General features: G+C 44.2%; 1 protein-coding gene across 1 annotated transcript in view; it reads right to left on the minus strand.

Moving 5' to 3' along the window:
* LOC308099241 (myosin-10) overlaps window positions 1–16,867 on the minus strand; it is a 100,605-nt gene that overhangs the window by 71,803 nt on the left and 11,935 nt on the right. Inside the window, exon 3 of the mRNA XM_080447920.1 lies at window positions 13,448–13,604. Within this exon, the coding sequence (XP_080304046.1) occupies window positions 13,448–13,604 (157 nt within the window). The remainder of the gene's footprint in view (window positions 1–13,447; window positions 13,605–16,867) is intronic.

The raw sequence follows: 16,867 nt of genomic DNA on the forward strand, positions 1-16,867 counted from the left end.
TAGCTCAGTCAAAATGTTACTCAAGTAAGAGTAAAAAAGTAATTGCTTTTAAATATATTTAAGTATTCAAAAGTACATACTTAAAGTACAAGTAATTGTTATATCAATGAATTCAAATTGCTGTAATATTTTCACAATGAATGTGTAGGACCTTGTAACTTCAGAGAAGTAACTCTCTGAAACCACCTGCACTGCATGCACTGATGTGCTTGCTTGTAGAACCTCTACTACGTTATACAAAACCTGCAGAAACACCTATAAAAACATAGAAATGACTGAGGAACCGGAACTAAATACTTTTACTCCTATACACCCATACAAGATGTAACAAAGAGGCGAGCGGAGGGGGAAGCCATAAACACGGCTAGTGTGAAAGCAGAAGTGTGGCCAAATGCATTTTAGGAAAGAAAAAAAAAACAGCCAACCTAAAAGTACTTTACAACCTTCCAAGAAATGTACTCGAGTAGAAGGGAAATATTTGAGTATACATCGTTTTGGATCCATTACTGTTTTAATATAGACATTTCTCAACCTCTGTCTTCTGAACAGAAGACCAAAATGTTGTGATCCACATTAAATGAAAATATGTGGCAGACTATTTTTGGCATTTCCTTCAAGCTGCAGCACATAAATCATCATATTTACTATGCATTTCAGGAGTCACATGCAGTTTATGAATTATCTTAAATTGTGTTTGATGTGATTTGTCTGATCTAATTATATTTTTTTGCATTGTAGAATGCTTTGTGCCAAGTCTGGTCATCTACTGTAGGATAATTACCAGTCATATGGCTGAGAAGTCATTTTCTCAGCCATATTTATTATCCAGTAAAGTCTAGTCATTCAAAAGCAACTGGTCATAAGCCATCACTTTCTTATTTAGTGGAGTTATTCTGTGCGGCATGCTTACTGAGCCCTCGGAGAACATTCAGGCAGGATTCTTCTAGGGAAGTCAAGTCCTACATAGCACATTTTTTGAATGCTTCTGAAGCAGGGGTGAAATAAAATAAAAAGTCTGTGAGGGAAAGGGGGATTGAAAGAGAAAAAGTGAACAGCGCGAGAGACCTTTGGTGTGAAGAACTACGTCCCACATGTTTCTCATGTAGAGGTGGTACTGTAGACTAATGTAAACATTGCCTGACTTATTGAAAAACCTTTTGAAATATGTCTGTATTCCACTGCCTTAAGTGTAATCCATATCTGGTGCCCTGAGTTGTACCAGACTAGCAGACAGATTGTGGGTGTGGTCTGTGGAATGGAAAGATAAAGCTCCTCAACTTCAAAGGCAGCAAGTGGGACCTAATGATTGCCCCCGGGAAACTTGGTGTGGATGGGGTCTGATAAGTAATAATCTCATAGTTTTGAACTGAGAAAGAGGTGCACTAAAATTGTGCAAGATTTTGTATTAAACAGAGATAAGTGCCCCTTGAGGCTGTGTTGCTCCGTACACACAAACTGAAATTTTGGCTGAAAGGGTGGTGCTAGAGAAAAGGCCATAGAGTCACAAAAATCAGTAAGGTTCAATGTGCCAATTATATTATGAGATGCATTCATCTTTTTGGCCTGAGTGGAGTGCTAGAGGAAAGGTCAAGTAGTCACTCAAATGGTTAGGGTTCTTCCTCCGGGGAACTTGAATTCACTTAGCGACCAAGTGGTGGATGGACAGATTTAATGACTGATTAACCGATCAACCGACGGACAACATTAGAGCCCTGCTATAGCAGAGTTAAAGAGACAAGTATGATGGAGAGAGAGACAGAGAGAAAAGAGAGATGGACAGCAAAGGTTGTGCCCCATGCAGCTAGCTCCCAAGTCCAGCCACTACAAAGACACTGACAGTAGGATCAATACAGTAACATATGTACAGACAGACTACAGAGTAAAACAAAATCTCACATCTCTGATGTGTTAGTTGGTCTGTGCTCATCTTACCATTGGTAGCTATTGGCTGACAAGATCTCAAAAGTATAAAGAATTGACCCATAAGGACGCACGGACGTGCACACAGCCGCACGCACGCACGCACGTCCCCAAGAAGTCACCCGTTTGGCGTCTTGGGAGTGAGAATGTGCTGAGATCTTGCAAAATTTGGGGTCACAGTCACAGACGACTTACGTCAGAGAGGGTCACTTGAGATCCTTTAGGATTTTAACGATTCCGGGTCAAGGTTAAGATTATTATTGCTCTGTGGCGCCTTGTGAAATACATGCAATGAAAAGAGGTGTACAATAAAACATTAAAGTTATTATGGCTGTGATGAAATGGCCTATTACTAAATCTAGAGGGGAGAGGAGGAGAGGAGAGGAGAGGAGAGGAGAGGAGAGATATCCTACTTTATTTGAAGCACTATAGTTTTTCTTTGCACTGTACTAGAGTAAATGGCATAAAGTCAACAAACAACTGGGTGAAGTCTAGGGCTGTGCTCAATTAAGCGATGCGGCGTGGTTCACTGAGCACATTGGCCATGCCAGCCACAGCTAAACACACCACTAGCAGCGTCGAAATAGAACACAAAACACAAAAGCACACTCATGTTCTCATCACCCGCACAAGAGACAGAGACAGAGAGAGAGAGGGGGGTTACATTTTCCCTGTTTATTTAGATGCACCATTGTTCCTTGGCCTAGTGTAAAAATACTGGCATGCATTCCATCATGACACTTTGCTCATTAACCCATCATAATGTTCAGTTTCTACTGTCGCCAGGCTGTCCTTTCCTTGTCCGTACTCTTCTGGACAAGGTGACTATCCATAATAAACAGGCTCTGCAAAATGCCATTATATTTGTTTATCCCAAAGTCTTAATTTGTACTAAGTAGCCTAACGCAGAATGTGCCCAGGGGTCTTAAAATGTTAAGACCCCTAAACGATCCGAACCCTAAATAAATTAATAACGCAGTATTTATCCAGACTCTGGATTCTGGCATCATAAAAAGAAAGATTACATGTTTCACCAACACAGAGGATGTGATGTAATCCCCTTGCAATCCCTTATGTAAAAATGTGGATGGAATGTACTTGGAACATACAGGACCCATGTGGAGTGTTTACCGTAATCGCCACAGTTTTATTGAATTAGGCTCATGACACCTCCACGACGCCCAAGAGTCAAGCCATAAATCCAGCAGCCAACTGACACTTTCTGTATCTGCAGAAAATAGACTACATCGATAATGATATTTTCTCTACCATCTCCCTTCCTGACATCCTCAACTGTGCCTCAGCTCCCTGAAACTTCTGCTACTGTCACTATTTATCACATCGACCAATTCTCCATGCTCTGTCACTCTCCAGATACCCTCTGCATTTGAAGTTCCTCATGGAAATGCAATACAAAATCATCTCTGTCAGTAGCTCGTCTCACTCTCCACACTGCTGAGTGTAAAACAGCTGAGATGTAGTTCTCTGGTCCCCAGCCAGCAGTGCCCTGGATGCACCAACGCTGTTTTAAGACGGCTGATATGCCAGACTGGAGAAATTACTATAGGAATTTGTCGAGGCGCATTCAGTACGCATACACACGTAGACGTGAACGAAAAAAGGCGCTCACACACTCACAACAGCCCAATCAAGGGGAATGTAAAATTAGCCCAGTGTTGCCCCACTGGGTGTTGCCTCCGTGCCAGAGTGGGAGACATGGCGAAAAGTATTTGGCGATGTAATCGATTGCAGATGGCAGCCGTCGGTCGGCTTGTTTGGTCCACAGTGGTTCTTTGTGATGGCTGGGCCTGTCGTAATCGTACAGGATGAAGCTCTGCGTGTGTGTGTGTGTGTGTGTGTGTGTGTGTGTGTGTGTGTGTGTGTGTGTGTGTGTGAGAGGAGAGTTTCTGCTTGTGACAGGACCTCCAATATCACAGTGCTAATAGCTCTGGAGCCCCACAGGAATCGACACAAATAGGGCGATTGAGGAAATATCAACGGAATGACGTGTGACTGAATCACTGTTTCCTGGCCTAAGAGCGAGAAGAGGACACTGCATAGTCCATACACTGCATACACCTGCTGAACGCAATCCTGAGTCCTGAGTGTTAATGTAACTCAGAGTGTAAAAATGGTCCCATGTTTATATGGACTTATTTTAATATTGGAGAAGCACTAGCTGTAGTAATGAGTCAGGTAACAGGATCTGTCCCGCTGTAGCCGTTGCTATCCCTGCTATGTGTGACTAATGACAACACTCTCCTGGACAGATGACATGACATGACAGTGTCCCTTAAATCACCCACCCACCCGCAGCTCTGTCTGTCTGTCTGTCTGTGTGTCTGGGTTATTCATATCCTTGTGCATGTACTCGCGCAAGCACGCACACTCACACACTCACACTCACACTCACACACACACACACACACACACACACACACACACACAGTAAAATCATCGCCGTATTTAACCATTTGTAACTCCATTTCATTGCATTTGTGCACTCTCAGAGTAAAATTAAATTTAAATTAGCAATGAGGATTTTACTGTACGCACGTACAAGCACATGCACGCGCACACAAAGTATGGGAAGCATCTAATGGCATTGGTTCTCAAAGTAGGGTCTGGGGACCCCCTGGAATCCCCTTAAGAACCCTTGGGGGTCTCCCAGCTAAATGAGGAACAGTTTAAGCCCTATTAAATCGTTTTGTTATTTGAAAATAGCCGATCTATAAGCTACATTGCAAGCATTGCAACTTTTTCGGCAATTTAAAAAAAAAATCAAATTATGCAAAAATAATTGCGATTATCACAAATAATTGCGACTGGACAATTATGTAATAATTGTGACAGGCTTAGATTTGACAGCAGGATGGTTCTCTTGGGCATTGGTTCTCAAAGTGGGGTCCGGGGACCCCCAGGGGTCCTTGGGCGGGTACCAGGGGGTCCCCAGCAAAATTAGTTAACATAGCGTCACAATAATTCTAACCACTTTAACCACTTTTATCCTTTGGCTATTCAAAAATAGCAGATATACAAGCTCATATATTTTTCAAGATTGGGGGACAGCAGCCAAGTACAAGTTTGGGGGTCCTTGACATAAAAAGGTTTGTGAGAACCACTCCTCTTGGGGACTCATTCTGATGAAGACCCTCGGTATGTGTCATTTCTGATGTGTTAGTTGGTCTGTGCTCATCTTCCCGTTGGCAGCTATTGGCTGACAAGATCTCACTAGTCTGCTCTTTATGACTCTACTGGATTTTACTGCCATCCCCTCTGCACTGACCGTGAACACCTCCTCTCTCTCACACAAGCTCGCTCGCACGCGCACACGTACACACACACACACACACACACACACACACACACACACACACACACTGAACTTCATCTGAAATCATAAGAAACTTCCCACTAGAATAACACAGGGAAGAATCCTCTTTCTTTCACACATGCATGCCAAGCATACTAGTGCAACACACACTCCAAGGAAAATGAACAACTCAACCAATCATCACCCCACCCAGTATGAGAGGAACGTAAGGAGAACATATGTGTGTATGTATACGTGTGTGTGTGTGTGTGTGTGTGTGTGTGTGTGTGTGTGTGTGTGTGTGTGTGTGTGTGTGTGTGTGTGTGTGTGTGTGTGTGTGTGTGTGTGTGTGTGTGTGTGTGTGCATGCAGGGAGTAATCATACATCAAAACTCTGATCTATAAACCAGTAATAACAGAAATATGATTTTATCCTTTATGAACTCCACAGCTGCCTGCCATTAAGGACACATCTGCCAACATGTACGGAAGGGAGTGTGTGTGTGTGTGTGTGTGTGTGTGTGTGTGTGTGTGTGTGTGTGTGTGTGTGTGTGTGTGTGTGTGTGTGTGTGTGTGTGTGTGTGTGTGTGTGTGTGTTCACGGCACGCTATCCACTCATCCCTTGAACATGCACTGAACACAGAGGGTCCTTTTAATGAACAAGAGGGGGTCTCTCACTCACACACACACACACACACACACACACACACACACACACACACACACACACCCCCACACACACACACACACACACACACACACACACACACACACACACACGTGTTGGGGAACTCCGGGTCCCTATACCCACTGACCGTCCTCTCACCTGTCTTGTGTCACTCAGAGTGAGTGAGTGAGACTCTCTTTCCCCTCACAGCCCTGTGAGGCCTCCTTTCTCTGGGAAGAGCTATGCTTCCAGGCTTCCCCACTCTGCCCCCCCCCCCCCCACACACACACACACACACACACACACACACACACACACACACACACACACACACACACACACACACACACAGCACCCTGGCCACGGCCCCCTTCGTCAGATCGCACAAAGCACCCATTGTGAGGCACAATGCTGGCCGCCCCCTTTGCCTTTCCCCTCTCGCCTCCCTCTCCTCTCTTCCTATCATTTATTCCCACTCTCCATTCCATTTTTACCCCTTCTGGTTCAACCTATCCTCCTCTCTCATTTTCCTCTGCTTTCTACCCTAACCATTCTTCTTCTCGTATCCCTCCTCAGCTGATGCTACCCCCAGCTCTCTCTCTCTCTCTCTCTCTCTCTCTGCCCCCCCCCCCTGCCTCTGCCTCTGCAAACCTCCTTGAACACCCTCAACCAATTTTGTCCCATATATCTGCCTCTGTTTGCCACCCCTCCTTCCTCTCTACATCTTCTAGTAAGAATGTGTTGGCTTCAACGGCTCCACGTCAGCAGCAGTTCCACAGAAGCCATTCCTCTGCTCTGTCTGAGGGCTGTTGAAATGATCACTGGAGAATAACAGTCAAACAATCATTTGTCTCCGCCATATTCATCTTTTTTTTTTACGATGTATTTGTATTTTGTTGTTGTTTCTTTAGTTTCATTTTTGGGTGGCAAGCTTGCCCCCCCCACCCATTTGCACAGTAGTACAGATCAATATTGGCTGTCATCTGAGTTAAATTTACCTCCATCATTTGCTTTGGCAGGGAGCCAACACTTTGTTCAGTTGCTCTGTTTCACTTCTAAAAAGCAATTTACTTGGTAAGCTAACTGACGCTGGAGGTAGGTCTAGGGGGGGCGGGGGCTGGCTTGCCTCTCTCTCTGTTTCCCATTCAGTCCCAGACAGCGTGGCCTCCAGAACTGAACCGCTCCTCTTATTGCAGAGAGAAGAGGATAGGCCCCGTCTAAATGTGTAATGAGCACTGGTCTCTGCTCTCCATGGCAACCCCAAGCCTGGTCTATCAACCATAGACACAGCATTCTGCACAGTCAAAGGTGACCAAACACAATCAACCACTCCTACTTTCCTATCTTTAACCACTTGAACCACCAGCACCTCCTATTCTGGGGGGAACAGCCGATCTACAAGCACAACTCAGGTCTGTTTTACTAAGTATATAGAGGGTTTAAGTGGTTAAACATCAAGCTTCAGGGAGTTCTAGCCAAGGAAGATGTTTCATACTGGATCACAACCAGCAGCACATTACGCTGAATTTATACTCTCTCACACAATGATGTCCAATGCCGAAAACAGCTGATCTACGAGCTAACAAACTGTTGCAACATGTAGTGCTTGTAGATAGACTATTTTTGACACAGAGAGCCATCTCACACACACACACCATTTGACTGTGTCTACAGACACAGTCAAATTAAATCAAATTAACACTGGGGATTTTACTGTGTACTGATGCATAGATGACAATACTATACAAGATACAGTATATATACCCTGTCTAAAATTAACCACTTGAACCCTAACATCCTTATTATTCTCTGGGAAATATACGCCGAAAATTGATCAAGGTCACAACGCCTCAATCGGCTATTTTCGGGGAAGAGATTTGGTATAGAGGGAGAAACGAGAGGACCAAGTACAGAGACAACACAGGTCAAGTTTCCTAAGTATATAGAGGGTTTAAGTCAGTGGTTCTCAAAGTGGGGTCCAGGGAACCTCAGGGTTTCTTGAGGAGGTTCCAAATGGACCCTTACAGGTCTGTAACACAGAGAGTGTACAAATGGAGCCTCAAGGGTCTATTTGGTTCCATTTGTTATGGGTTCTTTTAAATCAAAACCACTGGTTTAAGTGGTTAAAAAAGGCAACGAATAACAACTCACTCCAGTATTAATAGTGTAGTCTAAGGACGCGTTCCTGCTGCTGACAGCTGGACTGCTACAGTGAGGCTATACAGTCAAGTGCTGTTGGCAAGGAAACCTGAGTTTCATTCAGTCTAATCTAAGTCTTCCTGAGTAACAAGAGGACTGAGCCACAGACCCACATGGTGACTATAAATTAATGGAGAGCGGAGCGGATGAATGGAAATGAACGACCACACACACACACACACACACACACACACACACACACACACACACACACACACACACACACACACACACACACACACACACACACACACACACACACCCCCACACACACACACACACACACACACACACACACACACACACACACACACACACACACACACAGGTGGAAAGGTGCCAGCAGGAGTTGCAGCGTTGTGGTCTGACTGGTTGAGACTGGGGGAAGCACAGAGAACGGAGAGACATTGTCAGTTAAACAGGGGTCTCGCCATGGCAACCCCCCCCCCCCATGCACGACTATATTCTGAGATGGCCGAGGGAGCGAGGAGGAAAAGATGGACATTCCACGCACTTGTCCTCCTGTGTTCCCTTCCCTTCACAAAGGAGGAGAAGGAAGGAACCGGGCAGCAGGAGAAAAGAGTCACCACAAAACCCTCCAGTGATGCCGCGCTCGTATTTTTCATGTTAAGTGAAAGAGGACCGAGGAAGCCTTTCGTTGGATGAAGGGGAATTTTCCCCTTCAACTTCGTCCAAGCCAGAACATTCTGGTCAAGAGGAATAATGGAGAAAGGAGAAGAGAACAAAATACTGAACAAACTAGAGAGAGGTTGAAAGGAGAGGAAAAAGAGAGGAAATGAGAAGGAGCTCGCTCCGGTTTTTGAGACAAGAAGAAAGAGAGCAATTATGAACCAGCAGGCGATCCTAAACAGTCTACGATGGCTTTGGAACATCTGAAGAGACAGGCTCTTTGACCCTGAATGGGACATAATCCATGTTAGACACACTACTAAGGAGGACATTTGGTTAATAAGATTCACAAAGGTCCCAGTCAGTTTGGGACATCTTTATTTAAGTGGCCCTCTATTTGAGTCCTGAGGACCCCGTGGTAGTGCTGGTGTTCTATTCTGCTTCACAGTTCATTGTTTCTCAAGATGTGGAGACTCTGACTCAGACTCATTTCAATTTTGCACTCATCAGGTGCCCTGGGTCTAAACGCTTGAACTTGAATTTTGTCGTATGACGAATAACAGATATAGCAGCCCATCTATAAGCTCACAGCGCATCATGATGTGATGTGTTATGAGCTTGTAGATCTGGTATTTCCGCAATATTTTGAAATATATTATCTTCCTAAAATGGTATGCCCAAAATAGCCAAGTTGAAAGCCGTTAAACCCTGTTTAGATTGCTGGAATGAAAACCAGCTATTCTGGGTTTCCAGAACTGGATTGGAGAACCACAGCTCTGTTTAATATGCCAGACTGAGAGGTTTTTTTTTTTTGGTTGTGTACATTCACAAGATCCAAGAGGGATCCAAACATTATATTGCAATAAAATGTTGTATGGAGCAAGAGTTGTGAGCCCTCTGAACTTCTTGCACATCCAGATCCACCCCTTTCTTGGTGGATGTGTGTAACATTTATCGCGCGCGCATGTGCACACACACACACACACACACACACACACACACACACACACACACACACACACAGGTATCCATGGTGACTCATTAGAGCCTGGCGACGGATAGCAGGGTAGTGCTGGCAGCCATGACACCTTAATGACTCAGCTGGGAGAATTTAGCATGACATGGTGCGGAATCCTGGGACAGCGATGAGATGACCTCATTCCTTTGCCTACTGAGCTCAACACCCCCGCCCCCCGTGCGTAAAGAATGAGCCCTATCTTTAGTGAAAGGGATGTGGAGGGCGGGAATGGGGGCACAGGAGAGGAGCCTCATGTCAAAACAACATACTGCATAGTGATAATACACAGTCAATTCTCAGTGCGAATTAAACTCTGAGTGTAAAAATGGTCCATGAAAGGGGTCCCATGCACCAGCTGCAAAATGTCATAGTGAATGCAAATGGAGATTTGACCCTACTGTTAGCATTCTGTATCATCATTCTGTATATTATTTATTTCAAATAGTTAATAAAAAAAAAGGAATCCATCAATTCCCCCCCAAAATATTTTAACCTGGGACTCAAAATGTATTTTTGATGCAGTTGCCGAGCAAGCTAAAAGCTAGAGGATTAGCAGATTCTACCATCCTCAGATCCATTTTGAATCTACACAGTGAATAGCTGTGGATTTCACCAGAATTTGGGGACCAACTTTACCCATTTTACTGAGCCAACATTGGGCTCTGACCCAGCCTTTGAAAAACACCACACTGTAACATTTCCCAACATTCTATGGGTTAGGGCTGGAGTCCAGGCCTCAGCTGTGTGGTTAGATCCAGCCTGCTGAGAGCAGGGGATGTGTCTTCAATTGCAAAACACACAAACGCACCTCCAGTGTAGGCTGCCGTTACAGAGCACTGCCGCAATGAACCAACAGCTGCGCTAGCATTGGCTCCTGTTCAAAACATTTACCTCCGACTCTGACCTCTGACAAAGCTTACTACAAACTTGCCGCTAGTTTTACGTCACTCCTGAATGGCAAAGTTGACTGCTGGGGAGTTGGAACTTGGATATCCACATTTCCACTGCTGCTGCACAAAGAACCGCAGTGGCCAACATGCTGTCACCATAGTGATGAAAACTGGCAACAGGCTGCATTGTACAGGCAAATGTTAATGGATGCATCTAGTGCCTTGGGAGCAAGTGACCAGCCTGACTCTTGAGCAAATGTCATGACACAAAGCCTCCAGGCCACCGACCATATTCACATGGTGGTCATTTTGCTCTTAACTCAGGACCGGAGTTTCCCACCCCTCGAGTATGATATAAGACCAAAATTGCGAATGTGAATATGGTCAATTAAAAATCTGTCCGTCCGTCCGTCCGTCCGTCCGTCCGTCCGTCCGTCCGTCCGTCCGTCCGTCCGTCCGTCCATCCATCCATCCATCCATCCAACAATCCATGTTCAACCGCTTATCTGAAGTAGAGGTAGCACTTCCAGGAGAGAACCTCAGACTTCCCTTTCCCTGGCTACGTTACCCAGCTGTCTTGGGTATCCCAAGGTGTTCCCACCCCAGCGTAATTCCTCCACCAGGTCGTAGATATGCCTGAAAAACATCCCTGTGAAGGCGCCCAGGAGGCATCCTTACTAGATGCCTGAACCACCTCAAATGGATCCTTTCTACGCAAAGAAGCAGCCACTCTACTCCAAGAGTCCCTCACGGATGACTGAGATTCTCACCTAAAGGAAGACGCAAGCCACACTGAACAAACCATTTCTGCCGCTTGTATCCGCGGTCTCATTCTTTCGTTCAATTAAACACTCATAGAGAAACATCTAAGCTTTATAGCTTCCTCAGTAAAGAGCAGGCCAACTAGACACACACACACACACACACACACACACACACACACACACATACTGTACACAGACTGACAGCACTGCTGCTGTAATAAAGCTTACATGTGGTAAAATCTAAGATAAATGCACACTGGCCTTATAGTCAGTGGAAACTAAAGTCTGGAAAACATTCAGGAGAGGCAGAAAGTGGAGAATGTCAGTCAGACCAAATCTGTTCTCCAAAACAGGTTCTTCCACAGCACACACGCACGCACGCACACAAGCACACAAGCACACACACACACACACACACACACACACACACACACACACACACACACACACACACACACACACACACACACACACACACAAAGTTAAAACACTGATACTGATAGGTCTAAATGAAGAGCCTGCTTATCACACAGGATTTCTTTTAACTATGGGAACACTGTTCCCGTGGCAACTGGCAACCAGCAGCCAGGTTTTGCCTTGCATGTCTGCATTGATGTCTGTGAACCAGCAGGCCTCATTTAACTCCTTAGTAGTCATACCCGTGCTGAAAATAACTGATCTAAAAGCTCACAACTTGTGAGTTTGCGTGCTTGTAGTAGATCTGCTATTTTCAGTATTTTCAGTTAAGTATAAATTAGGCATACTAGTCTGTGATGTAGTGATGCAGGGATTTGTGATGTTGTTGTTTTAATGTACTTTAACCCATTAAGACCTTAGGCCGATTCCACAAATCCCTTCTAAATCAGTAGTTCTCACATTTTCAAGATTTTTCAAACATGTTAAAAAATAGCAGATGTACAATCTCGCAGTGCTGCAAGAAGTGACACGCTGTGAGATTGTATATCTACGGTACTATTGTTGAATAGTCAACGCTAAAATCTAAAATTAGAGAGATGCTTTCCCGGTTTTAATGGGTTAACAATGTACTTATTGTTTCTTTTTCTTGTTGCTGTTTTCAGTTCTGCAACCCAACTAAACTAAATTGAATTGATTGAATTAGGGTCCTTCCATCATGCCTTCCCTTAGTTTGTTTTCTTCTATTTGTTCTTCTTGTGTGTTTCTTTGTCTCTCTCTCTCTCTCTCTCTGTCTCTCTCTCTAAAACCCACTGTCGCACGGCCTCGGCTCCAACAAGCCGGCCTCTCACTGTTAATATGCTCAGACAGGGTTGTCAATTAACAAAACAAGATTGTTGGTACAGTTCAAAAGTCCGTCTCCGCAGGTCATCATCCACATGACCCCTTGGCGTGACTGTCTGAGGCAAGAGGGCCACCACTCAGACATAATCAGTGATGTCACTTCCACCATGACCTACTGACCTTTCGCACACTTCTCACGCCTCCTCTGCACACTAATCTCCTGAAATATGCAGCAGAAACCCCACGCCGTCTACCAGCGAGCTAAACTCCCTGCCAGGAGAGACCAAAACACAAGCAAGCACACTCGCACAAAACAATCCCAATAATCTGCCTCAGCCACAATGTTGCTTCGAAAAACCCACAGAAACCCACTGAATACCCTCTGTGATTGATCTCATTTGACAACTATTGGGCAAGCGGCACACGCAATGCTCAACTGCACACTGGAGACAATCATAACATGTCAATTATAATGTCCAGGAAAGCTCAGTAGAGTTCAGCCTAGTTCAGACAAAAGATTTGCGCAGAGACAAAAAACGTTCTAAGCCTGATTTATACTTGGTCGAACGACAATGTCGCACGCCAAAAATAGCCGCTCAACAAGCTCACAACGCGTCGCATTCAGTAGATCGGCTATTTTTGGCGTGCGACACCGCCATATGACGGACCATAAATTAAGCATGAGGACGTCACAGAGACAAACGGCAGCGGTCTGAATGACCCCTTGGCGATGAGCAACTGTGGCCAACGTGAGGAGAATATGCTGATGTTGCGAATGATGATGTCTCACCTTGGAGCATGCAGCGGTATGCTGCCTCAGAGATGGCGTAGATGTGCGGAGGCATCTCGTGCCTCTTCTTGCCTCTATACATCTCGATGATGTTCTCTGAGTAGATGGGCAGGTTCTTGTAAGGGTTGATCACCACGCAGAACAGCCCAGAGTACGTCTGTAGTGGAGACACAAAGCAATATTACTGACTACCAAATACGGGCCAGGCCCAGCACACAACGTCACTAGTACCACCATAATTTGCATCGTTTGTGTAAGGTGTGTATGATTTGTTTTGTAATGCTTTCTATTGCAATATCAGAATATTTTTTCCTGATTATTTTAATTGATGAATTTGTGAAATGGCAATTCATGAAGTGGATTGAAATTTTATTTTGTAGATCTGAGAACATTTCAACAGATTCATGAGAATCCTGCAAATCCACTGTATCATGCAGACATTTTTACAAGCTCACATACTGTATTCTCACTAGCCAGAACTATAAAGTGTACTAATGGAAATGACACAAATGACTGAGCTGGACAGGCCTAGAGGGCTGGTCTTCCATCTAAACAACACAGAATGCAGTAGACATACAGTATACTCAAGTGTAAAGGAGGGCCTCTCCTGGGACAAGCAGTAAAAGTACAGACACAACAGCACAAGCACAATATGTTGAGTTGAAATAACCTACAGTCTACAAGAACGTTAGAAAATCCATCATTATCTAGCCCTGGCTCCAATTACCCCTGTCTGCATTATGTCTGTGCAGCAGGACCTGTCATTACCCACAATTCTGGACCGTATGTCACCGTAGTCAGCATGCAACAAAGAGATAAACAGGAGACTGTTAGGAGAATGGGCCTGTACAATTAATGGCTTATGATTACATATGACTTAGTTTCCACAACTGATAATAATCCAAGAACTCTGCCATATACAAACATTTGATTTCTTTGAGAATGCCAGTCACATTTTAAAATAGTGACGCTGTTGGTATAGCCCATCAGATGCAATCAAATAATTGAATCCCGCAATGATGTCACACCGACATTTCACTGCAAATAAATCTATGAGCTAATGACGAATAAAACTTCTTGAATCTTTAATCAACAATAATAATTGTTGTTTACTAATGCTGACCACATCTCTAGTAAAAAATAACTGGCTCTAACAAAAAGCTGTAAACTCTATAGTAATATAATTAAGGAATTGTACAGTCCCAGTGTCTAACCTGCTGCAGCCAAAGAGCCATGGGCCAATTGCATTTAGTTTCGATCTAAAATGGCATTAAGAAAAGTTAATAAAAAGGAGGATAACGTTGTAAAGAATCACAATGCAGAAAACTGTTTACACAGCAGACGTTCTCCCTGCTTTCGGTCTGATGGTGTTACATTTGGAAGTGTAACCTGCCAGAAGTGTGTGTGTGTGTGTGTGTGTGTGTGCGTGTGCGTGTGCGTGTGCGTGTGCGTGTGCGTGTGTGTGTGTGCGTGTGCGTGCGTGCGTGCGGTATATGAATGCTTCCCAGCTATGCTGTGGGCTGAATCCATCAGGCTGAAAGGCACTGTGGAATGAGAGAGAGGCCCTGGTGGGGCATGGTCTCTCCCTCATTCTACAGATGCTGTAGGGGTTTGGCATTCCCACTGCAGTGGATACAGTAAGGGCTGGTCTCTGCTTACCACCATGACACCATGACATTCATCACTAGTATGTTACATTAAGCACATGAGCCTACACACAGTACACATGCACCCACACATACTGCACACACGCCTCCATCTTGCCACCATAACCACTTACGCCCTATATACTTTGTCATGTATGACAAATAACGAAAATAGCTGATATACAAGCTCTTGATGTGACGCGTTGTGAGCTTGTAGATCTCACAACGCCAGGACTGCAAGGGTGGTGGTCCATGTACGCATGCGTGCAAACACAGACGCACACGCACACGCACACGCACACACACACACACACACACACACACACACACACACACACTAACCTTAACCATAATCAATAATAAGAGACAATCTAACCATGGCCCTTATGAAAAAGCAAGAAAAAATCTGATTGGGGACATCAATTCGATATGCCATCCCCAGTCAACTTTATGTCCAAAATGTGTGAGGCTGTGAGCACCCACAACACACTACCAGAAACGCACACGCACACGCACACACACACACACACACACACACACACACACACACACACACACACACACACACACACACACACACAGTGACTACTATATGTCTTTACACACAGCTGTACATGTTTAGCTTACCAGGAAGATTGATCAAATAAAGGAATGAGGCATAAAATGGAGGGGAAATGAGAAACATGATACAGAGAAACATAAACCATGTAGACTTAACACTAACAGAAAGACGCACGCACGCACACGCACACGCACACAAATTAAGAAGCAGTCAAGCATGTCTGGCAGGGGGCCTGGGGGATTGGAGACTCCAAGGTCAGAGTGACAGCCATGTTTGTTTGTCCACCGTCCCTCTGAGACCCTGCAGCCACTCTCCTCTGAGCAGGACCTGAACAACGCTCCGTTTGGAAATGTAGGAAAACAAGAAAGGAAATTTAAGAGCAAGAACTGTGAATGCCCGTGGCTATTTTTCTAAACTCTGTTGGACATGTGCTACTTTTTTCCGTTTTCTTGGCATTGCCAACTAGTGAAATGAGTGAGAGAGATCCAGACCAAATGGTAGAATACAGCACAAACAAAACGCTGATGGAATTCTGACCACATTTTGGTATGTGGCCTGCATCATTTAGCAGGGCCTGACCGCTGCCAGATTTTTGGGTCCGATGCTAATCCCGATTTTGGAAAGTCCTAGACCACTGATTTGTAAAACAAAAAAAATGAAAAAAGAAAAGAAAAAGAAGAGGGCAAATGTTTGAAAACAATTTGAAAAACTTGATTTAAGTTTCTATAAATAAGCAAACAGATAAATAACTTTTGGATTTTAGAAGTATATATATTAAGCTTCAATATCTTAAATATATGAAACTAACATTTAACTTTCATTATGCAATGAAAAAGCAAACAAAGTAAATATAAAATACACACATAAACTGAACTTCATTTTCTTTCACCAATTAAGCCCTAAATTAAAAAGGCTACCCATAAGCGCACAGTGTGTCGCAAAGCGGTCTGCTAATTTAGGAGAAATGTTTGATTTTTGAAAACCTCTGAAAATGTGTGCCTATAATGACATACTTAAAATATGGACGCCAGGTTTAAAGTGGTATGCGGATATATCAGTCGGCTCTATCATTTACAGGGCCTATTCTATTGTAATATCCAGCTCGCTTTTATGCAGTGGTGGAAAAAGTACTCAAATGTTTTACTTAAGTAAAAGTATCAATACTGCAATGTAGAAGTACTCTGTTACAAGTAAAAGTCCGGAATAAAAACT

Source organism: Gymnoscopelus braueri (assembly GCF_963280865.1).
Source record: "Gymnoscopelus braueri genome assembly, chromosome: 13".
Classification (NCBI taxonomy): Eukaryota; Metazoa; Chordata; class Actinopteri; order Myctophiformes; family Myctophidae; genus Gymnoscopelus; species Gymnoscopelus braueri.